Source organism: Vicugna pacos, chromosome 6 (assembly GCF_048564905.1).
Source record: "Vicugna pacos chromosome 6, VicPac4, whole genome shotgun sequence".
Taxonomy (NCBI): Eukaryota; Metazoa; Chordata; class Mammalia; order Artiodactyla; family Camelidae; genus Vicugna; species Vicugna pacos.
The window spans coordinates 73,548,070-73,571,829 of record NC_132992.1 but is presented as its reverse complement, the minus strand read 5'-3'; the positions used below and the strand labels follow the sequence as shown (position 1 = coordinate 73,571,829).

Here is a 23,760-nt window from a genome sequence, read left to right as displayed (position 1 = left end):
CTTTTTGTTCCAAGGGGAAGAAATTTCAAGTCTTACTAGCTGTATCTGAAAGATTCTAGGGTCATTTGAGGTATTCAGGAATCCTCTTTAATAAAAATTCTTGGGAAACGAGACCAGTATTCACTATTAAACCACTGTCTTCTTAAGACAGTATTTTAGAACCTGGATATTCAGGGAACGCAGACTTGCTTACTTTTTAAGGTTGGCCTAGGTGCTCTAGAAACCTCGTGGTGTTCTGAGCAAGTAGTTAATTGGTTGAGATTCAATTAGATTCCATTTTTGAAAGAAAGAAGCAGTGTTTATTGGCAGAATAGGCAATTGAGAGGGATGGGTAGAGCCTGTGTTTGCATTCTGAATGGGTGTGCCTTACTTGACTAAATACATGGTTTGTAGCCTCAAAAGTCGGTTGCTTTCTGAATAGCTTCTAAGAAGCGTTCTGTAATGTAATTTACAATTTGTGACCAATCAGATAAGCCTTTTGCTTCTGACCAATTAAAACTCAGAAAATTTATCTGAATGTTTGTTGTGTTTAAGACTACTTTCAAGACCCATTATGAAGGTTAAGGTGGTTATTTCTCCTTTTGTTTTAAAATAATTTTTGCTTCTGATTTTACAGATAATACATGTGTACTGTAAGACCCTAAAGGATTAGGATGACTCCTGTGATAGGGGTTCATTTCTTAACATGATCTATTGTAAGTCAGTCTACTGCTTTCTGATAATGTCTAAATGTAGTGCAATATGCAGTTATGCTGAGACTATGGGTATGATCCAGCGTTACTCCAAATGGTACATATTGAGGTTTGGGAAAATAGTCAACAATTCTTGTAATCTGGGAAGATGTAGAAACTATTGTACAGATAAAGTACTGACCTGTAAAATGTGATGGTTTTGAATTAATCTGAATAAGCCTCTTGCTGCCTAATAAGTAAACTCCTTCAGCAAGTGTCTGAGATTTTGCTATTTGCATTGTGCCTGGCATGTAATAGGAACTCAGGAAATCTTGGCTGAAGGAATGAATGGGTAGTAGTTGAAGCCATGGGAGTTGGTAGATAGAAGAGGGCATTAAATAAGAAGAGGAAGCACCAACGATGTAATATTGGGGAATCATAATATTCCTGGGAGAAGACACACAAACACACCCGCACTACTGAAGAAGGTTGATTCGGAGAGAAGCATTAGGAAGTGGTGTGGGAAAGCCCAAGATTTTGAGGGGTGTTTCATTAAGGAGGGGTAAGCAACATCTTGGTGGCGAGAAGCCAAGGCTAATAATAGTATTAGGTACCGTTTACAGTGGCCAGGACCTCTCCCAGCTTCTTTACCAGAAAAAAATATTTGAAAATCATATAGCAGATAAAGAACTTGTTATCTAGAATGTATAAAGTTCTCTTATAATTCAACAATAAAAAGACAACCCAGTGTTAAAATGGGAAAAATATTTTAATAGATATTTCTCCAGAGAAGATGCAAATGGTGACTAAGCTCATGAATCATTTGGGAAATGTAAATCAGAACACAATGAGATACTACTTCACATCCACTAGGATAGGTAAAATAAAAAGTGTTGGTGATGATATGGAGAAATTGGAACCCTTGTACATTGCTAGTGGGATCATGAAATGATACAACCACTTTGGAAAACAGTTCCTAAAATGTTAAACAGAGTTATCATATGACCCAACAATTCTGCTGCCTAGAGAAATGAAACATGTAGACACAAAAACTTGTACATCAGTGTTCATAGCTGCATTATTCATAATAGCCAAAATGGAAACAATCCATACATCTGCCATCTGATGAATGGATAAACAAAATACAGTATATCCATAGAGTGGAATATTATTCAGCAATAAAAAGAAATGAATACTGATAACATGCTACAACATAAGTGATAGAAACATTATGCTTAGTGTAAAAAGCCAGACATAAAAGGCCCCATACTGTATGATTCCATTTATATGAAATGTCCGGGAGAGGTAAATTCATAGAGACAGAAAGTAGACTAGAAGTTTGCCAGGGGCTAGGGGAAGAGGGCATTAGGGAGTGACTTCTAATTAGAGTTTCTTTTTGGGCTGATGAAAATGTTCTAAAATTAAGTTATGGTGGTGCTTGTATTGCTCTATGAATATAATAAAAACCACTGAATTGTACACTTGAAAAGGATGAGTTTAATGGTAAGTTGTTAATTATATCTCAAAAAGCTGTTATTTAAAAAACAGAAGGCCTCTGCAGAGTATGATACTACAAACAAAGCGACACCAAAAGTGAAAAAACAAGCCAGGGACTGAGGAGATATTTGTCACATGTCACCAATAAAGGATTACTAGCCAGACTGTAAAGCCCTGCAAATTAATGAGAAACAAGCATGCAGTTCCGTAGAAAAATGGGCTAGAGGTAGGAACTGGCAATTCGTAGATAAAGAAACTTGACTGGAAAATAAAGATAAGAATGTGCTCATTCTCACTAGTCCTCAAATTATTGCACATTAAAACAGACACTATTTTCATCTTTACCATGTTGAAAGCTTTTAAAATATGACAATATTAAGTGTTGACAATGTTATGTACCAGTGTGAACTTGTATACAGATGCTCTTTATATAAATTGATACAATTGTGGCGATTTCTAGAAAGTTGAAATAAACATGTTTATAATGTAAGTCTGTATTTAGGTCTATACCATAGCAGAGGTTTTCAAACCTTTTTGTTCCAGCCTACACTAAGAAATAACATTTTTATATCAACCCAATGCATACATAATGTTTTATGCACTTTAAATATTTTATATGTACAGACATGTATAACTGAAACAAAAGTTTAATAAATTAGTATTTATCCTTGAAACATGCAACACAGTCTCATAGTCTTTATTACTACTCGATGAGGTTTAAGGTGTGAGACACTTGCTGGTACGTCAAGGGAAGGGAAACCTGTCAGCATTGACTTCCAGCCATGCCTCCCTTTCTTGTCTTGATTTGAAATGCCCGGAAGATGACTGAGAGCCCTGGTCTGTGGTCACTGATTAAACTGTAATAGAACTACCTGTTGAAGACCTCTGCTGTACATACTGAAGGGTAATATCTTTATCACTTCCTGTACAAACTTGGCTTGTGTGTAGACAAAGGAAGCTGGTTATTTCCAGTACAGCAGTTTAGTTCTGGTTTCCTTAAAACAGACATTTTCCTAGAAGGGAAAATGAAACTCAGAACAATTTATCTCAATCCGTGTATGGCTGATAATATGAATAGCAAAAATAACTAATTATGTGAACAGCAAAAATGAGCACTAAGGTTGAGTTGAAAGTGAAATTCTACTTTTAAGCCACTGATAATTGTAAAACAATCAGATTAAGTTGTAGTATCTGAAATAATTTAAGGAAAATTTGATTCATAGAAAATCTCAGGAAGATGACTAAGAAATGGCAATAAATGGAAAATGTAGAGACTTGGATTCTAGTCCCAACTTTGAATTTAATTTTCTTGTAACTGGACTGATTGCTTACTTTCCTTTCCTTAGTTTTGTCACTAGTCATGTGAAGAAGAAAAGTGAGACAACTTGAGAATCACTTGTAATAGAAGTGCATCTCTGTACAGTTTTCATCCTGCATGTTTATAGATAAGTCCCTTTACACAGTATCCTTTAAAATAGTTTCCTTGTTCTCTTTTATTGCAAAACTCATGTTGATCTTTGCATCCTTTTTCTCTAAAAAAAAATAATAATAACCTTGCAGAATTCTTAAAGATCTGAAGGAATATCTCTTATCTGTATTACCAAATACAATGTACATTTTTTGACATATAGATAGAAATGAAATATTTGTTGAATTAGTGAAAAGGATGAGATGATTATGATGATTTTGAGCTCCTTGGTAGAAAGGGGGTTCTGGGTTCTCGGGAGAATCTTTGATGTCTGAAAAATATTTTTGCGGTTTTAGAAATGTTAAAAAAAACTACACAGGAGGAATCCATTTCTGGGGACATGAAATTAAAGAGAGGTATCAAGGTGTGAGAGATTTCCCAAAGCTGGAAGTACTGAAATACAAGGCAACAATGTAGACTACTTACTGTGTGCTGTGCCTTCTCTCTTTCAGTCATGCTCATATCCTCTGCCAGCCTCCTGGGAAAGCAGAAGTTTTTGATTGATTGCTGGATGTTATGTAAGAAGGACCTGCAGAGACTAAAGTCAGTGTTGTTTTTGCCTTTTGCTCTCTCAGGATATGGAGAGGGCCCGAGCACCTCCATCCAACCAGGGATTGAGCTGGGTGGGGCTGTGCGGAGGTTTTAGATATATTCAGTCCACTCTAGTGAGTACACTGTCTCAAGGCTGGGATCCACTGTGTGTTTGTTGCAGGCCCTTCCCTCTAATATGACTTTACCTCTAAGCATTGTAAGATTGTAGTTGATTTCATGTCACCATTTTAGTCCATCTCCCCAGTTTCTCCAGCACTTGGTCCTTTGCAGAAAACTGGCCACGTATCTGGACCTCTTCACACCAACATATACAGCTGTTATAAACTCTGCTGTTTTTTCTTTCTTTTGTAAAGTTCTTCTGTCTGTGGCAAGTCCAGTTATGCTCAAACTGCAATACTATGAGGAGAGAAAATGACAAGCAATTTCATCTCACTAAGGAAAGGTTCTTCCTTCTCTGGATTTTAGTTCATCTTGTCCTCTTTACACAGAAGACAATTTTCCAATGTCTTTAAAACTATTTCTTGTTTTGAGTAATCTATGTAGTTTTATCTAGTTTTTCTGGGAAAATGATGGCTTGCCTCTACCTATTAACTCCAGCTTGGAAGCAGAAGTCTCAATTTTTTTTAATTGAAATATTAATGGTTACAATGTGTCAATTTCTAGTATACAGCATAATGTCCCAGTCATGCATATATATACATACTTATTTTCATATAGTTTTTCATTAACATTTATTACAAGATATTGAATATAGTTCCCTGTGCTATACAGAAGAAATTTGTTTTTTTAATCTATTTTTATATATAGTGGTTAACATTTACAAATCTCGAACTCCCAAATTTATCCCTTCCCACTCCCTTTCCCCTGGTAACCATACAATTGTTTACTGTGTCTGCAAGTCTGTTTCTGTTTTGTAGATGAGTTCATTAGTGCCCTCTTTTTTCTTTCTTTTTTTTTTTTAATGATTCCACACATAAGTAATATCATATGGTACTTTTTTTTCTCTCTTTCTTGCTTGCTTCACTTAGAATGATGATTTGCAGGTCCATCCATGTTGCTGCAAGTGGCATTATTTTATTCTTTTTTATGGCCGAGTAGTATTCCACTGTATAAATATACCACAGCTTCTTTATTTAGTCATCTGTCGATGGACGTTTAGGTTGCTTCCATGTCTTGGCTATTGTATATAGTGTTGCTGTGAACATTGGGGTGCATGAATCATTTCAAATTAGAGTTCCCCCCAGATGTATGCCCAGGAGTGGGATTGCTGGATCATTTTTAGTTTTTTGAGGAATCTCCATACTGTTTTTCATAATGGCTGCACAAACTACATTCCTACCAGCAGTGTAGAAGGGTTCCCTTTTCTCCACACCTTCTCCAGCATTTATCTGAATTTTGTTTTTTAATTTTTTGGTTTTGTTGTTATAAATATGACATTTAAATAAGGTAGTTCAAACAAAATAGAAATGATTTTTCTTTGTGAAGTCTGGACATGGATAGGTAGTCCTGGGTAGGAAGGTTACAAGGCATCTTCTTCGCTGTCCTGCAGTCTTTGAGGATGTTGTCTTTAGTTGGCATCTTCCACCACATCTACATTCTAGGCCACAGGCTGAGGGAAAGAGAAGTGAAGAGAAAGGATGTAATCCAGCCCTGGTACCCATTGTTTCTGTTCACTTCTTTTGGCCAGAATTTCCTCATGTGGCTACCTCTAGCTGCAAGAGAGATTGGGAAATGTGGACTCTAGCTGGGTAGCCATGAACCTGGCTAAAACTGAGAGTCTGTTACTATAGGGACATAAAAGAGAATGTTTACAGGGGACCAGTTAGCTGTCTCTTCAGTATGGTATGAGGAAAAGCTCTAACTAGAGGTTTTTTTTTTCTTTTGAACAATTAATTTTCTTAAAATCTTGTATTAAATAATCTATTACTTCCCTTTTGGTTTGTGATTTTTCTACATGAAAGCATGAAGGAGTCTTGTTTAATGATGATGAGCATGTTCTCTAGTTAGACGAACTTATTAGCAGACAAACACTGTCTGAATTTTTATTTGTGGTATTCTGTTGCCCTTTTTTAAAATACTAGTCCTGGCTTTTTTTTTTTTTTTGGTCTACCTAGATATTAATGAGAACCTGGGAAGAGGTTAGTTATAGTAGGCAGTTAGAATCTGATGTCTCTTAATATACAGAAGTACCTACTTATAATTTTGAACAAGATATCCCTTATCTGAAGTAAGATAGTAAACAATATTCCAAATGCACAAAATTGACAAAGTTGGGAGTCATTTTTGAAAATCTGCTAAAGCCCTAAATGTTTGCAGGCCATGCCAACATGTGAATTCAGTAAGTACAGAAAAGAAGTTCTAAGAGACTTTAACATAGAATCTGTATCTGTTGAATTTCTTTCAGTTGATAGCAACTGACTCTAGCTAAACCAAAATGTGACTTATTGCCAAGAAAAGAGTGGGAAGGAATTGATGAACAACTTAGAAAAGACAAAAAGGACAGGAAGCAGCACAGCACTTGAGACCTCAGTAACAGGAGTTTATGGACCTTTCGCTGGGGTCCAGTGACCTATGGACTCCTCCCCATTGAAATTTTAAATTCTCATGAGAAAGTGTTGTTGGGTTCATTTTGGCCCAGGTGCCTACCCCTGTGATCCAGGAAATCGGTCATTTTGCACAGAAATGATTACCAGGGGTCCGCCCGTATGTATCAGGGAGTACTCCCAGAGAAGGAAAATTAACATGAACCAAGTTGCACTACAAACCCAGAGTGAAGGGCATGGTGTTACAGGCCCAGACCATGTTAGAGGTGAAAGAGGGCTCAGGTGAAGATGTAGAATTTGTGGCAGAGCTGCACTTGTACTCAGATCTCCTGACTGACATCCGTCTGTCATACCGTGATGCTTATCAAGAGACAGGAAAGTGCTCCAGAGATGTGGTGGCAAGTGAGAGCAGTAACTCCTGTGCAGAACATCACTGCCCAGAGTGCACAGGGTGCCACTGACTGAAGTCTTCCAGTGCATGTATACTTGGAGGTCTGCATTTTTGAGTTTTTCAGTAGGGATATAGTAACATCAAAATATAGGTCTGTTTTACAGCTAGCTTTGGAAGCACTTTTCAGTCCATTCTTATGAGATACTTGTCAACAAAAATTAGGGAATTTATCGTGATTGCAAGAAAAAAAATGTGAACTCCCTACTTTTCAAAATTTGCCTGCCAACAAAAGAGGACACTTCTGGAAATATGTTCAGAGTGTGACATAGCTTGTGTTATGGGCTTAAAGCTGCAAACTGTTTTCTCTAGTATGTGTGGTATGCAGGAGGGAGAAGCTAGTACATTTCAGTAACATTCCAAGAAAAGACCATTTCAGCAGAACTGATTTTAAGGAACAGCACAGCATAAGGCTGGAAATGAATAGGGTTCATTTAAAGGAAAAGGCATAACAATCCTTTGATTGCTGAAGCATAATGGGTGGTTCATATTGGACATTAATTTTTTAATGCTGTCCCCAGCTGTCTTACCAGGTGGGGAGGTTCTGTGGTGATAAGGCAGGTTCAGTCATCCTACTGTCACGTTCAATAAAACCAAAAAATGTGTTTATTTGCTTTAAAAAACTCATACTTATGTGATTTTGAATTCATATCAGAAATGTAAGCCTCTTTTTTCCAACAAGTGCTTCCCCATTTTTGCACCATTACATAGTTGCTTAGTGTCCTTTCATGGGATTCCTGAAACCTCTGCTCAGATCATTCTTCTAAGTCATTTTACGGTGTAATGAAAACTTACTTTTCTGAAACTAAAGAGACAGAATGTAACTCATGATCCAGGACTTTCTTTTGCTATAAAGGGCAATGTTAAGACAGTTAGTGAAATCTAAATAAAGTCTATAGACTAGATACTAGTATGCTAGCAATGTCCTGACTTTGATAATTGTTCTGTAGTCAAGAGAATGTCTTTGTTTTTAGAAATACACACTGAAGTATTAAAAGATAAAGGTACTTTATAACTGCAACTGGCTCACAAATGGTTCATGAAGAAAATTCCCCATTATTCTCTGTCTACACACACACACACTCACACTTAGTTTTCCTGAAACAGTTGAAAGTAGGTTGTATGCATTATGTCCCTTTACCTCTGTCTCAGTGCAGGCTGCTGTAACAAAGTGCCATAGATAGGGTGGCTTAAACAGCAGGCATTTATTTCTCACTCTTCTGGAGGCTGGGAAGTCCAAGATCAAGGTGCTGACAGGTTCAGTTCTTGGTGAGGATCCTCTTCCTGGCTTGTAGACGGCGGCTTTCTCTAGTGTGCTCACATGGCCTTTCCTCAGTGGAGATCTCTGCCTTCTCTTCTTATAAGGGCATTGATCACATTAAGAGGGTTCCACCCTCATGACCTAAACCTAATTACCTCCCAAAGCCCAACCTCCAGATACCCTCACAGTGGGGTTTGGAGCTTCAGCATATGAGTCGGGGCAGAGACACACACAGTCTATAATATTGTGCCTGTGGCCCTCCCCCAAATCATGTCCTTGCATGCAAACTATGTTCATTTCACCCAACAGCCCCCAAAGTCTTAACTCATTTCAGTATCAACTCTCAAGTCTAAAGTTCAAAATCTTATCTAAATATCTTCTAAATCTGATACGAGTGAAACTCGCTGAGACAGAATTCCTCTCCAGCTGGAACCTGTGAAACCATATAAGTTATGTGCTTTTAAAATATAATGGTGGAACAGGCAGAGGAAAGACATTTCCATTCCTAAAGGGAGAAATCAGAAGGAAAAGGGGGTGATGAGTCCCAACCAAGTCCAAAATTTGGCAAGGCAGATTCCATGAGAACTTTAAGGATCAAGAATAATCTTCTTTGGTTTGGTGTTCTGCTCTCTGGACCCACTGGGGCAGGAGTTGCTTCTTCCCACCTCTTATGCTTCAGGCTGCTGCCCTGAGGCTCCTCTTACCTATTGAATCTGAGGTAATGGTTCCCCCTTCCCCCACCGCATTTGAAACTGAAGTGGGAACCCTCATGAACTCTGAATCACCTTTGGAGTTAGTCTTTCCTTGTCTTGAAGATAGCTCATGTTCCTAGCCATATAGGTCTATGGTCCAGTCCTGTAGGATCTAAGAATTTACAACACCCTCTTACCTGTAGCACGTGGCTTTCATCAGATATTCCACCAGGCTTGTTATGAAATACACACCAATCTCCTGCTCCCTTCTATCCCTTTTCTCCGTCTTCAGAAGCACTACTTTCTATTTTAGCAGATTCTTTTGGTGTTTGCTTCCATACTTCTCACTAACATGCTTATACTGCTGCTTCTTGACTTTTCTGTACTGGACATTATTTACTGACTTATCACCATTAGAAGCCTTTTCACTCCTAGAGGAGGATAAATGTTGGAAAGTTTATAGCAAGAAGTTTGATGTGACTGGAAGAATAATTGGAGTGTGGGGAGGGTCTTCGTATAAGGGAGACCAGATGGGATGGAGGATGTTGCAGTGGATCCATGAAGGCATTGAGGTGTTTTTTTGTTTTTGTTTTTTGTTTCTAATTGAGTAACATACATTCAGTTAAGTACATAAAATGTGCTGAGTGTATAGCTCCATGCTTTTTTACTTGTGTGTATGCTGTGTGTATCTAATACTTCTTTCCAAGTATAGAACATTTCTAGCCTCCTTAAAATTCCCTGGTGCCCCGCAAGACGGTTTTGAACTAAGGCATAGAAATTCATTACTCGTTCTAGAATGAAGCCAGAAAATAAGATGGAGCTCAAGATGACTCCCAGCTTGGGAGACTGGTTAGACTGGGTGGTGATGATGTTACCCAGGTAGTTAATACAGGAGGAAGATAAGGTTTATTGAGGGAGGAGTAAGGATGGTGAGATAAATTCAGCTTTAGACTAACTGAGTTTGGGATGTCTAAGTGGAAGTATATAAAAGGTAGAAATGAAAATACAGAGTTCTGGGATAAAATTGAAATGTAGATTTGTACTCATCAGCATGTATCATCTATTTGAGAACTAAAAGTAGATGAGAACCCTTTAGAGAGAGTGTAGATACTGTGAGATGACCTGAGGTTTGGAGGAGAGGCATATGTTGCTTTTATTAACTATTTTAGTCCAAACAGTGAGTAAAATCAGTGAGCAAATTCAGTTTAAACATTAAAAAAAAAGAAATTTCAATAATATATATTCTTTGTTAAAGATAAAAAATCAAATTGGTTCAGAGGGGTCTAAGTAGGAGGTGTGCTTCCTTCCCCCATCCTACTTGCCACTCCAGTTTTTTTGTGTGTCCTTCCAGATGATTTTATTGCATGTATATTATATTTATAGTTTATCTTTAAAATCTTTTGTCTTTTTTTTGCAGGGGAGTGGTAGTTAGGTTTATTTTTTTGGTTTTCAGTGGAGGTAGTGGGGATTGAACCCAGGACCTCGTGCATGCTAAGCATGCACTCTACCACTTGAGCTGTACCCTCCTCCCCGGTTTACCTTTGGATTTTACTTTCCCATCTTGCTTTAGCTAAGAGTGCCTTTTCAGCTACTTAATAAATATGGTTGACAGCCTATAAGGTGTCTAAACAAAATGTCTTATTAGTTTGCCCTCCCCTTGTCCTGTAATGTGTTTTATGGTGTGTGCTTATAGTCTTGACTCAAAATTTTTTCTTCCTTTGAACTTTTTTTTCTTTTTCATTTTCTGGAAAAAAATATTACTGTTCAATCTTGGTCTTTGGAGTTCTTAAATTTCCCTTGATTAATAATACTGGCATAGTGTCACACTCTTGTCTGCTTAATGTGAACAGACTGATACCTGTTTTTTTTAACCTGGAGGGAGTGATTGCTAATATTTTTCTTGATTGCCTTGCTGACAAATTCTCAAATTAGAATGACTCAAAGGCCTCTTAAGAGCCCTCTTGCACGATGAATCCAGAATATGAAATATGCTGTAAGGGTTTGTAGCCCATGTTTTGTTTAGAGTGAACTTGATCTCCAATCCAGTTGAAACTAGAAGATGTCAGATCTGGGTTCTAGAATGTCCTAATATTAATTGTGTAATTACTGTAACTTAATCTCTTCTATGACAGCAAAGAGCATAGTGTGCATTTTCATCCATTCAACAAGTATTTATTGAGTTCCTATGAGGTGTCACTTTCTGTAATCCTAATTGTAATAAAAGGGCACTGTTGAGTACTTCCTATTTGTTAGCACTTAATAAATACTATCCTGAGTGCTAGATGTGCAGTGAGTGAAATAAGCATGGTGCTTTCCTTCATGAAATATTATACATATATTGGATGGTAATACCATTATTTTTATTTGAATCATGTTCCAGATTAAATTAGCATCTGTACTTGAAGATCCAGTAATTTTCTTTTCTCTGAGTCCTAAGGCTTTTTCACCTGTCAGAAGTTTGCATATCAGTTGGCCTGTCCATTCTGACCTGCGGATGATCAGTGAGCTCTGCTTTGACTGAAGCCACATTGTAAAAGCTACTTCATAGTTGCATCTCAGTTCCTTAAAATGTATTTAATTGAATTGAATGAGGCTGTGGTAGAATCACACAATATTTGATAGCAAACCAGTGATTTAACTTCCTCCTTCCTAGACAGTTAAGCCAACTGTATGAATTTTCTTGGTCCTGCTGTTTTGGGTGTGTCTGAACTAAAGCAGATATCTTTTTAAAGAGATCCACCAACAGCATGCCTGACATTAATCTGCCACACATTTGTTAGAGACTTGGGAGTGCTGAAATTGCATTTTTACTAGTATGCTCAGTTGAGAGAAAATAGTTTAAACAATTTCAGAGTTAAGGAGAGTTAGACACTGGTATTAAACACGGTGTTCGTATGGCAAAATATTTTGAGATATATTTTTGAAAAGATGATCCAAATGTCATTTTTCTTGTTTTAAGTGCTTTTGATTTTGTTTTGTCCAGCTTAATAGCTTGCTTACATGTTATATTGTTAATTTTTAAACAAGTTTCTATCTAGCTATTGGCTCATTTTCAGCTATTCTGTTCTAAATACATAACAATCTTGCTCCTGCATAAAAATTTAAGCAGGAAATATTAACACAGACTTCCACCACTTTGGAGAAGAGGTTAATGAAGACATGAGCCAGTTTTACGAATAGTTTTCAGACTTTCTTAGGTCATCAGATTGAATCCGTACCAACAGATTCCAAGTATCATTCCTATCCAAATATCTTTCCTTTGTCAAATACAAGTTTCTTTCCAGACTGTTCTAACTTGTCACATTCAAATAGCCTTCCCCAAACTAACATCACCAGGATACAGTATTCTGAAATATATTTAGCCCTTGGATCAGGTTGCCTGAGAGGCCAAGAAAGGCACTTTTATTCCTTTGGAAGTAAATTTGTAACTTCAGTATGGTGCTCAATTGAAAATACATTCCTGGTAAATTGTGATTGACCATCCTCTCTGCGGTTGGTTGTTTCAAAGTTAAGATTAAATTTAAGGCACAAAGTTCTTCAGTGCAATTTTTCTGTAGAACAAGATTTCCACTAAAATTGACCAAAGAGTAAAAAGCTTTCAGCTATGAGATCTGAAGTACAGTAGCTTGGTGTTTGTATATCAAAATTTGGTTATCCCTGAAGATGAAATGGGGGATAATCTTACAATGTTTGGAAATAGTTATCAGGTCAAGATGAAGGGGGACAGAATGATTTCCTGACTGTTACTGATCGCTCTATCAATTTTTCCCCTGTGTTAGATTTCCCTGTTTTCCCACTTTTATGCAGTGCTGGACCACTCTTGTGTAAGCCTTTTACTTTTGTACATGGTTAATTTGTGTTACCACTGACAACAAAGGCTAATATAAACCGCTTGTTTCCATAGGGGCCTAGTGCTGATAATTACTAGGAATGCGATGGCTGGATGGCTTTAAGAATATATAGCAGTGAAACATTTATAAATTATTGTATTGTATTCTAAAACTGAATTTACTTTTCATTATTTGTATGCTAATGTACTATTTTCAGGGTAGGCTTTCTCTCTGTTGACTTATATTTTTTATATTCTTCATTAAAACAAAGGAAATTATACCTTCTCCAACTATGGCATTTTAGGATCTGTTTCATAAAATCAAATAATAGAAATCAGTGTTACACATTGTTCTCGGTCCTTCTACCTCTGTTTTTCTTTGCTGTTCATCTGAATATAACTTATAACTTATTTCCATTGAAAAAAAAATGTGCCCTGCTTAAATCTTAGTGGATTTTTTTGACAATTACTTCGAGAATTCTGAAGGTATAGTTATATGAATCTGTAAGGACTTAGATTTTAAGTAGTAGTGTTTTCTTACCATGACTGAAATAAACATTGTTAACCTTCCTTTTAGATCCATCATGTTACACAAAATGGAGGACTATATAAAAGACCATTTAACGAAGCTTTTGAAGAAACGCCGATGCTGGTTGCTGTGCTGACTTATGTGGGGTATGGTGTGCTCACTCTCTTTGGATATCTTCGAGATTTCTTGAGGCACTGGAGAATTGAAAAGTGTCACCATGCAACAGAAAGAGAAGAACAACAGGTAATTGTTAGAGAATCTTTGATTCTGTAAATGGAAGCCTTTTTTTCACTCACTTTTATTTTCTTTAGAAATTTGGGTACACGTTAAAATAAAAATATTCTAGATGCAGCTAAATGAAAACATTCCACAAAGAAAGCTGAAAACAAGCATAAAGGTGTGGAGAAATCAAAGCATTTAGCCTATTTTAATTTAATCATCACAAGACTCTATTCTTATCTTATGGATAAGAAAGCTGAAATTTACAGGGTAAGTAATGTTTCCCAAGATGCCTAGTGTTAAAGCTGGTATGTGGACATACGTCTGTGAAGAGTCAGAAGCCATGTTTTTCTCAATACCATGCTGTATCCCAAGATGTGTCCACAGTCTTCTGAAAAGATTGTGTTCTTTAGAACTCATGATGCGTTTTCTCATAGACACAATTTACGTACACATGTGGTTCACAGATCACCTCTTCTCCCCAAACAAACAAGCCCTGAAACAGAATGTGGCTGAGCTGCTGTTTCCCTGGAAAACAATCTTGCTTTAGTAATGGTAAACAGAGATGGTAATGGTTGTCTCTGGGGAGGAGGGCCCCATTCACTTCACTGCACTTTTCTGTGTGTACCATTTTGTGCCTCTAGAGTTTTGTGCAATATACATGTACTACCTATTCAAAAAGTAAATAGAATTTGGGTGAAAAGTGCCTGATTTTATGAAAGCCAAACTTGTTTGTTCTTGGCATGTGAAGTATGAAGAAGTTGTCTTCCAGCCTAGGGAGTGTACTAGAGAAGAGATCCGAAAGTTAGATATCTTTTGTCCACGATGCCTCTCACTTTTGTAAGATGTTAGAGGAGAGAGGCAGATGTGGTGGCAGCACTGTCAGCCCTGAGAGAGGAGCCAGTAAACACTGGGAATGGATGGCAGAGATGTGATGGTGGGCGAGGGAAGAGGACATCAAGAAATATGGGAAAGGAAAGGACCTCAGCAGCTACTGGGAAGCCAAACCAATCAATGGTTCATACAAAGTTAAGTACATACAGGCAGTCCCAATACTTAGTCAATTTACCCTCTGGAAACGTGAAACAAGCTCCAAAGGACCTCAGCAGCTACTGGGAAGCCAAACCAATCAATGGACTGAGGATTCTGAAACTGGGAGAACTGAGGATCCAGGCGGTCTTCTCTCATCTCAGCCATTCTGCACCCTTCCCAGCCCCAGTACCACAAGTCGACCATCCTCCTCATTGTCTTGAAATGCCTACAAGTTCATTTCATTAAGAACATATTTTTTTGCATACCTATTGAAAGCAAAGCCCTACATTCAGAAGTCAGTCAAGTAGGCCAAACATTTTCATCATTGAAAACAAGAATAGATTTTTAAATTTCTTTGATTCACCTTTTTTTCTACCCCTTTACCTCCCAAATAGACGTTCTTGGCTAGAATGCATCCACCATATGTTGATTTTTTTATATTCCCTCAAGTATGGTTTACTTACTATAAGTTACTAGCTTACCATATACTTACTGTGTTATATGGTTTTGTGTACAAGCCAACATCTTCCTACTGGACAGAGTTGCTAGTGGTTGTGACTAATGGGAGCTAAAGTTTTATGGACATATTCAGACTAGAAAATCTTTATCTACTGAGACCTGTCATAGTGTCTATACGCTGTAGAGACCTAATAATTGACATGTAGAGGTGGGATTGGAGGCGTGCTGATTGTGGTGTAGAGAGCATCCCTGGCTGAGGGGATAGTGTAGGCGAAGGCACAAGGAATGTGTGGGAGAACCTGGAATGTAAATGTATGAGAAATTCTGTTTTGAATGGTTGGCGGCATTGAGGAGTCCTGGGCGGTTTTTGAGCAGGGGAGCGAGTTTGCACAGCTGGTCCTCTGTCAGAGTGTGATGAACGAGTGAATGAACCGATGAGGATGTATCTGAATTCCTTTGTGAACGAGCACATTATCTTTGGAGCTTGTTTCACGTTTCCAGAGGGTAAATTGACTAAGTATTGGGGCTGCCTGTATGTACTTAACTTTGTATGAGAGAATTGGAACACATTTTCTTAAGTAGTTTCTGATTTTGTTGAAGAAACAAACACTTCAAAATTACAGGCCTTTGCAAAGCACTATACAGGTAAAGAGCACTTGAATTGTAGACAGATGTAGAACAAAAAAGTAAACTGAATAACATAGAGTTAATCTGGAAATAATTCTTGAAGGAAGTAATAGGAGGAAATAGATGGGACAGAGGGGAACATTTTCCTCTACAGTTTGTTTAGAGAAGGACTGCACTAATTTACCCAAATTCATTTCAATAGGGTTTTCACAGTAGATAACATTAGCAGTCAAAACAGCTGAATTCTGCCATTTTCTTATAAAAATTCAGCTTTTAGAAGGAAAGGAAGGATCATTTAGCCTTATGGTAGATCGCTTTTGTTTTCTGATGCTGGGTAAGAGGGATGGGCAAATTCTAGAGTGTTACACCGGAAAGAGGTGAGGGACAGCGCTTGCTTAGGATCATACAATGCAAATACAGTGTTGCTGCTTCCTTATTTCACTGAGCGAGTGGTATTCATAGCCACATCCTTATTTTCTTCCTCATTATATTATGAAAGAGAGCCTATTTTTAACTTTTGCTATTTGGTCCTGCTAATAAAGATGAATGAGCGTAAGTTTGTTCTGTTATATAAATTGCATAAAGCTATTGGAATTCTTTACTGCTTGATCCTCCATTATTGGTGGTATTTTGGACGAGAATAGTGTTTTCCCTCATTGTTTGGTTTCTTTTTTATGTAAGATGAAGCTAGTAGTTCAGAAACATGTATGGGACAGCTACAGTGAAAGCCTGAATTAATAAAACATTTCTAATATCTAGATAGGAAATACCTTGGAATCTAGGGAATAAATTATAGTAGGTTGTTACCACACACTTACTAAACTTTAACATTTTGCCTCTATAGTTTGTTCATGATCAAATATTCAGAAATGGAATGGATAAGCTATTGAGAAGAGATATGTCCATATCCTGATACATAATTTTCAAGACACAAAGGAGGACATCAATTGAAATACATTAACAGGAATTCCTGGAAGGATTTTATTCTTCACTTCTTCAAAAAGTAGCTTACTAAGAATATTCTGATAATTGTCATTTTAGCAGTATATTTGGAAACTATTAATGTAGTATAGTTATTTGATATATATTAAGCTGGGGGATAATCACTGATTTGTCTTTTGTGGCTCTGTGGGTTTAAAAAGAGCTCTGTTTTCCATTGTTTTGTGGTAAGTGTGGAGTCCAGGACTGCAGCCATCTTTTTTTTTTTTAAATAGCTTTATTGAGATATAATTTACATACCATAAAAATCACCGTTTTTTTTGTTACTGTTAACAGAAAGTGTCCAGCTAGCACCCAGGCATCATCTCCTACTGCTTAGCCTCTCGCTCATCTGCTCCAGCCACGCTGGCCCCTTTGCGGTTCCTTGAACACACCAAGTACACTCCTGCCTCAATGCCATTGCACTTGCTGTTTGCCTGCCAGGAAAGCTCTGCCCCCAGATAGTCTCCTGAATGGTTCCCTCACTTCCTCTTCCTTCTTTAATGTACCCTGTCCTCCTCAGCTAAGTTTCAGCATGACTCCAGCATCTTACATCCTCCTTCCTTGTTTGATTTTTCTTTTCGTTAGCATTTTTTACTATTAGCATACTTACTGGTCTTGTTCAGTATCTGTTTCTTCTACCAAAACATTAATTCCACAAGGGCAGAGATTATTGTTGTCTTTCTGTTTACTACATTATAACCAGTGCCTAGAAGAATACTTGGCACATATTAGACATGCAGTAAATGTTAAGATGTGAGTGGTATTGTGAGTGATGGTAATAATAACAATGACAAGTTCTGAGTTTTGAATTGACATATTCACAGTCGTGTGTGTGTGTGTGTGTTTGTGATATTCACAGTCGTGTGTGTGTGTGTGTTTGTGAATACATATGCACATAGAAACACACAGATGGCTCAGTTTTAGATCTAGGGAAAACAAGTGTTTTTGAAATCTTGAAATCTTTATACTTTCACTGATGTCATAGGAACAGCAAAGAAGTAGCTTCCTGCCTATAACATTAAAAACAGGAAAGAACAGACAGTAGTATGACTTACATGAACAGTAGGGAAAGCTCTTAATTAACCACAATTCAAAGATTTTAAAGTCACCAGTTTAATTTCTCTTCACAGGTTACTTCTTCCTAATTGTCTTCTTTAAAGAAGCTAAAGATGACATTGTTGGTTTGTAAATAAATACTCCTAGTCGTATAATGCTTTTTAACCATGAGATGACTCCATTATTTGGGATTTTCAAATTCTCTTAGTTTAAGTATTGAAACAGTTTTGTCATGTTTCGGCTATTTCTAGATATATCTTATGAGGTTGTTTCCTTCTCTAGAAAAGGTGCTGCCACAATAAAAATTCAAAACACTGTAGACTTTTGTTTTATTAGCCTGTCTTTGATAATAGGCAGTATTCTGTTTATTATCACCAAATGTCTTGAAATAGTTCAGCAGTACTGTTGTAACTTGTAAACAGCATTAGTGTGTCTTTAAAGAGAAGGTTTCAGATGTGTAGCCTTCAGTTTCAGTGACTAAGAGTTCTGAAGCACCCTCATCTTTTCCAGATAGTTAAGTATCTTAGTGCCATTAGATAAAGTAGATTTTCTTGTGATCAGATGTTAAGGTTACGTAAATTGGGTTACACACTGTTGAGCCAGGCAGCTCAACAAACTGTCAGATTAAACTTTCAGAGTAAATTGTATATTGTGAAAAATATTTTTTCCTTCTGTATAAAAGTTTGAGGCTTATTGGAAAACACCTATTTTTTAACCTCTTCATTGGTTATATATAAATATATACAAATACGCAACATACATCTGGAAAGGTTAATACAAAGCAAATGTGGATATAATCAATGCTTATGTGAGTAAGCAGCCATGACATGAAAAAATGCTCAGTATCACTAATTATCAGAGAAATGCAAATCGAAACTATAGTAGGATATCACTTCATACCAGTCAGAATGGCCATGATTAAGAAGTCCATAAATGATAAACGCGGAAGAGGGTGTGGTGAAAAGGGCACCCTCCTGCACTGTTACTGGGAATGTAACTTGGTGCAGCCACTGTGGAAAACAGTATGGAGATTCCTCAAAAAAGTCTAAAAATAGACATACCATATGATGCAGCAATCCCACTCATGGGCATATATCTGGAGGAAACTAATTTGAAATATAGGTGCACCCCAGTGTTCATAGCAGCACTGTTTACAACAGCTAAGATATGTAAAGAACCTAAATGTCCATCGACAGATGATTGGATAAAGAAGTTGTGTGTGTGTGTGTGTGTGTGTGTGTTATGTATGTGTATATGTATATATGCCTCTTCTCTGTCATACCTTATCCCTTTCCCTTGGGGGTAATCATTGTACTGACTTTTCTTTATGGTTTTATCACCTGTGTGAACATTTATAAACAATAAAATTTAGTTAAGCCTGGTTTTGAACTTTATATAAATGGATTTGCTTTGTGTATGTTTTTTGTGCCTTAATTTGTATATTTAACATAGGATTCAGCTATGTTGCTGTGAAAGTCTGCTTCATTTGTTTTCATTGCTGTTTATCTCAGAGTGTACTACAATTTATTTATCTACACTGATGTCAGTGGACATTGAGGTTTTTGGTTTGTTTATTTTTTTTTCCAGTTTTTGTCAGTGACTTATAAAGCTGCTGTAAACGTTCTGATGTGTTTCCTGAGCGTGTATCCATGAGTTTCTCCAGGCTTGGAATAAATGGGTTGTAGAGTATGCATGTGTTTGATTTCACCAGACAGTGCCAGACTATTTTTGAAAGTGATTGTACTGTTTTATATACTTACCAGCAATGTTTGAGAATTCTCATTGTTCCACATTCTTACCAACAGTTACAGTTGTCAGACTTAAAATATGTTGCCAGTCCTGTTGTATTTATGACTGGTATCTTATAGTTTTAATTTGCATTTCTCTATTGGCCAATTAAGCTAAGCATATTTGCATATGTTTAATCATCATTTGAAGCTTCTGTTTCATGAAGTGCCAATTAAAATCCTTTCCCTGTTTATCTGTTGGATTTCTGTTTTTTTCTTAGTGGTTTATAGGAAATTTTTAAGTATTTTAGAAGACATTTTACAGCTATCTTCCCCCATTTTGTGACTTATCTTTTCACTCTTTGTATGGTGTCTTTTAATGAACAGAAGTTCTTTTGAAGTAAGCAAATTTATCAGTCTTCCTTTATGAATGGTGCTTTTTGTACTTTGTTTATTTTGTCCTGTCCCGAGTTTGTGGGGATATATTTTCCACTTTCATTGTGTTTTAAACAAAAAATATGACATTGAATCACATGAAGTTGCCAATATTTTACCATTTTTGAACTGCTAAAATGATAATTTCATGTTGATTCAATCTAATAATATAAAGAAAAAAAGGCAGATATCTGGACATGGTATAGATGTGTAAAAAAATGAAACTTAGGTATAAAAATGTGATTGGTAAGTTAAATTTAGATTGTGATAGGAATTATTCTTCTCAAGATGTTGCTTCCCTGCATTATAACAAGTACCTGTTTTTACCTGGGAGAAATAAACTAGGCTTCAGGAAAGTGAGGCCCTGGTTTTTGACTTCTGAAATTTAAGTAAAACATTCCCTTAGGGATTCTGGTCATCTACCTCACTTAATCCCCTGTGGCTGAGAGACTGGTCTGAATACAGAGTAAGAACAGGCTTATTCAGCCATTTTTCTGTACTGATGTATGTATCTTCACATGGCCCCATTACCAGCTTTTCAGAGTTTGCAACCATTGCTTTTAAGACTGCCCCTCACTGCAGGCTACCTGCATGTTCAGCTTTTACTTCTCTACCCCTAATGTGGTGCTTATTTAGATTCCACTAAATTTTTACCTCCTTTGATGGCAGTTTTTCATGTTAAGAAAGATAGTTTGTTGAACGGAGGATTTCTGCATGTCATTGCTCCAAACCATTATTGAACTGGATAATCCACATTTTATTTATCTAAAAGTTGTATTTTCTAAGAACCTTCACTTTCTCATATCTTATTTCCTCTTCACTGATGGCAGCAGCATTAGAGGTATACTTTTTATTGGAGGGTCGAGGGTGGCATCTCTCATAAAGAAATCAAGTTTTGGTCACTTAGCTAGTATTCCAGTGGCAAGGAATGGGTGAGTCAGAATCTAGTTGAAGTGGCATTGATGCTGGGCCCGCCTGTGCTCCTGCTCATTTCACTTACCTTCAGTGCGTGAACGTCAGTGTCCTCAGCGGTACCACGTGTTACGTCATGGACTGCCCTGTTTAATTGCCAAGACTAGATGAAACCGAGTGTTTTAACATATGCCTGGAGCTGCCTCTTATATGGAGGGAGGGGCAGAGTCATTGAAAATAATAAAACACTGTTTGTTTTCTAGTAACTCAGGAAACAAATGGATGATTGGATTGAGATTGAATTATTTCTTACTTCATTAAACTTCTAATAGAGGGTTTTGGGGGTTACTATTTTGCTTTTGTTTTTGTTTTTGTTTTTGTTTTTGTTTTTATTGAGGGTAAAATTTATGTAACATAAATTTAACCATTTTTAAGTATATAGTTCATTAGAATTTACTACATTTACAGTGTTGTGCAACCATCCCCTCTACATATCCAGCTCCAGAACATTTCATCAGCCCCAGAGAAGACCCAGGCCCATTAAGCAGTCACTTCCCATTAGCCTCTCCCTGGCAACCCCTAATCTGCTTTCTGTGTCCATGGTCTTAACTGTTCCTGATAGTTTGTAAAAATGGAATCATACAGTATGTGACTGTCTGTGTCTGGATTCTTTCACTTATGTTTTAGAGATTCAGCCACACTGTAGTATGAGTTAATGCTTCAGTCCTTTTTGCTGTTGAATACTATTCCATTGTATGTATATACTGCACTTTGTTTTATCTGTTCATCTCTTGGTGAACATTTGGATTGTTCCCACATGTTGGCTCTTGTGAATAGTGCTGCTGTGAACATTCATATATAAGTACTTGTTTAAATACCTGTTTTAGGTTCCTTTGGCTATTTTCCTAGAAATGGAATTGCTGTGTCTTGTGGAAGTTCAATATTTACCTTTTGAGGAAATCACCAAACTCTTTTCCACCACAGCTGTGCCATTTTACGTTCCCACCAGCAATGAAGGAAGGTTTTTCCAAAGGTCTTATAGTTGTACATTTTACATTTAAGACTGATTCGTTTTGAGTTAATTTTTGTAGAAGATGTAAGGTTTAGATCAAAGTTCTTTTTTTTTTTACCTGTTGATGTCCAGTTGCATGAGTACGTTGTTTTTTAAAATAAGTATGCCATTTTAAAGGAGGAAGATCTAGATACTTTATGCTATCATTTTGTACATGTTTATTTGTTCTACCCCATTTTTCTTTACTTAACCAAGTTTTTAATGAAAGAAGCGAAGCTTTTCCATGATTCTGATTCGTTCTTCAGAGACTGAGACTGTGTATTGACTGCTAGAGTTCTTTACCCTCATTTCTTTCCCTGCATCAGGGATAGTAGGTCAGAAGTGGAACTGTAAGTCATTTTTATCTTGAGAAGGCCCTGAAACATTTCTGAGCATGTTTGCCAAGCTTTTTATCCAAACATCAAAGCAGTGATTGTGTGCCTCAAATGCTCCTTTTTGAGAGAAATTTTGTCCGTTGATATGCTGAGATTTGTACCCTAGATTCTAGACTAAGTTAAAGTTGTTAAGTTAGAACTGGTGCTGAGAATTCTTACTAGGATTAGAAGTAGGGCTCAGTTTGGAATAGTGCTAGTGTCTCAGTTTCAGCTGTATCACTGAGTTCCTGTGTGACCTGAACACATTGTCTTGTTTTAATCTACAAAATACAGATAATAACTTACTAAATATTTAGTTCTCAAAAAAAATCACAGGCACGCTAGCCATAGGCAGAACATAGGAGAGGAGTGGGAAGGCCAGTAGCCCAGTGGTCTTAAAGTGCTTTGACTGCTGTAGAGAATATTTCAATTGATTTAGTAACAGCATAGAATGGGAGCCAGTGTGGCCTTGGGGTTAGGAGCATAGACCTGGGTCAGTTTCTGGCACTGCTTCTGGCCAGTTCTCTAACTGAGAAAGCCATTTTGCCTTTCTGAAAATGGGAATAGTAGCTTTTGTAAGAGGACTCAGAGATATTTAAGAGAAAAGGTGTGTTTAACAGTTGGCAAGACGTAAGTACTCAGTAAATGGGAACTCTTGTTGCTGTTGATGTGATTATTCATCATCTTTTTCATCATCATATGAAAGTATCGGGTCATCTATGTTGGCCTGAATTGCTCTTAAACATGGATGATTGTTTTAAAGTCAACTTCTTTAAGTAGTAGCACTCAGCCTTTTTCCCTTGTTGGTTTTTTATTTTGGTTTGGTTTGGTTTGGTTTGGTTTAGCTTTCAAAACTTATTTATATGCAGAGGGTTAGTATGCTACATAGAAATGCAAATACTAGAATAATACTTGTGTTACTGAGCCAGGTCTTTTTGCCCAGTGTGCGGCAAGCCAAATGCTGAGACTCCAGGATTTATAGCCAAGAGTTTATCCACAAGGCAGACAGGCAAGGAGATGGGAGAACAAGTCTCAGATCCACCTCCCTGAAGGTGAGGGTGTTGGGGTATTTATGGGATAAACAGCATGGCCTTAGGCATGGAGAAAGGTGACTGGAGACAGGGAAAAGGTGAGGTAATCTGTTCTGCACATCTAGGTTACATGCTTTGCATATTCAAAATGGAGTTGCTTAGCTTGACCTAAGGGTAGAGTTTTCTAGCCCTCTAATGTCAAAAGCCTATTCATTGGACATCCAGGCTCAGTTTTAGGGTTGATGGTCCCTACCAGCCCCCAGCCAGCTCACACTGGGCAGGAGCTGACTCCAAGTTCCTGTGAAACAACTGGACTGTTTAAGCTGGGAAGGCATGCAGTTAAAAAAGAAAAAAACAAAAACAAAA

The 23,760-nt window shown here is 37.2% G+C and overlaps 1 protein-coding gene across 1 annotated transcript in view; it reads left to right on the top strand.

Moving 5' to 3' along the window:
- The window catches only part of SPTLC2 (serine palmitoyltransferase long chain base subunit 2), an 80,504-nt gene that overhangs the window by 5,530 nt on the left and 51,214 nt on the right, over positions 1-23,760 (top strand). The window contains exon 2 of the mRNA XM_072963507.1: positions 13,539-13,733. Within this exon, the coding sequence (XP_072819608.1) occupies positions 13,539-13,733 (195 nt within the window). The remainder of the gene's footprint in view (positions 1-13,538; positions 13,734-23,760) is intronic.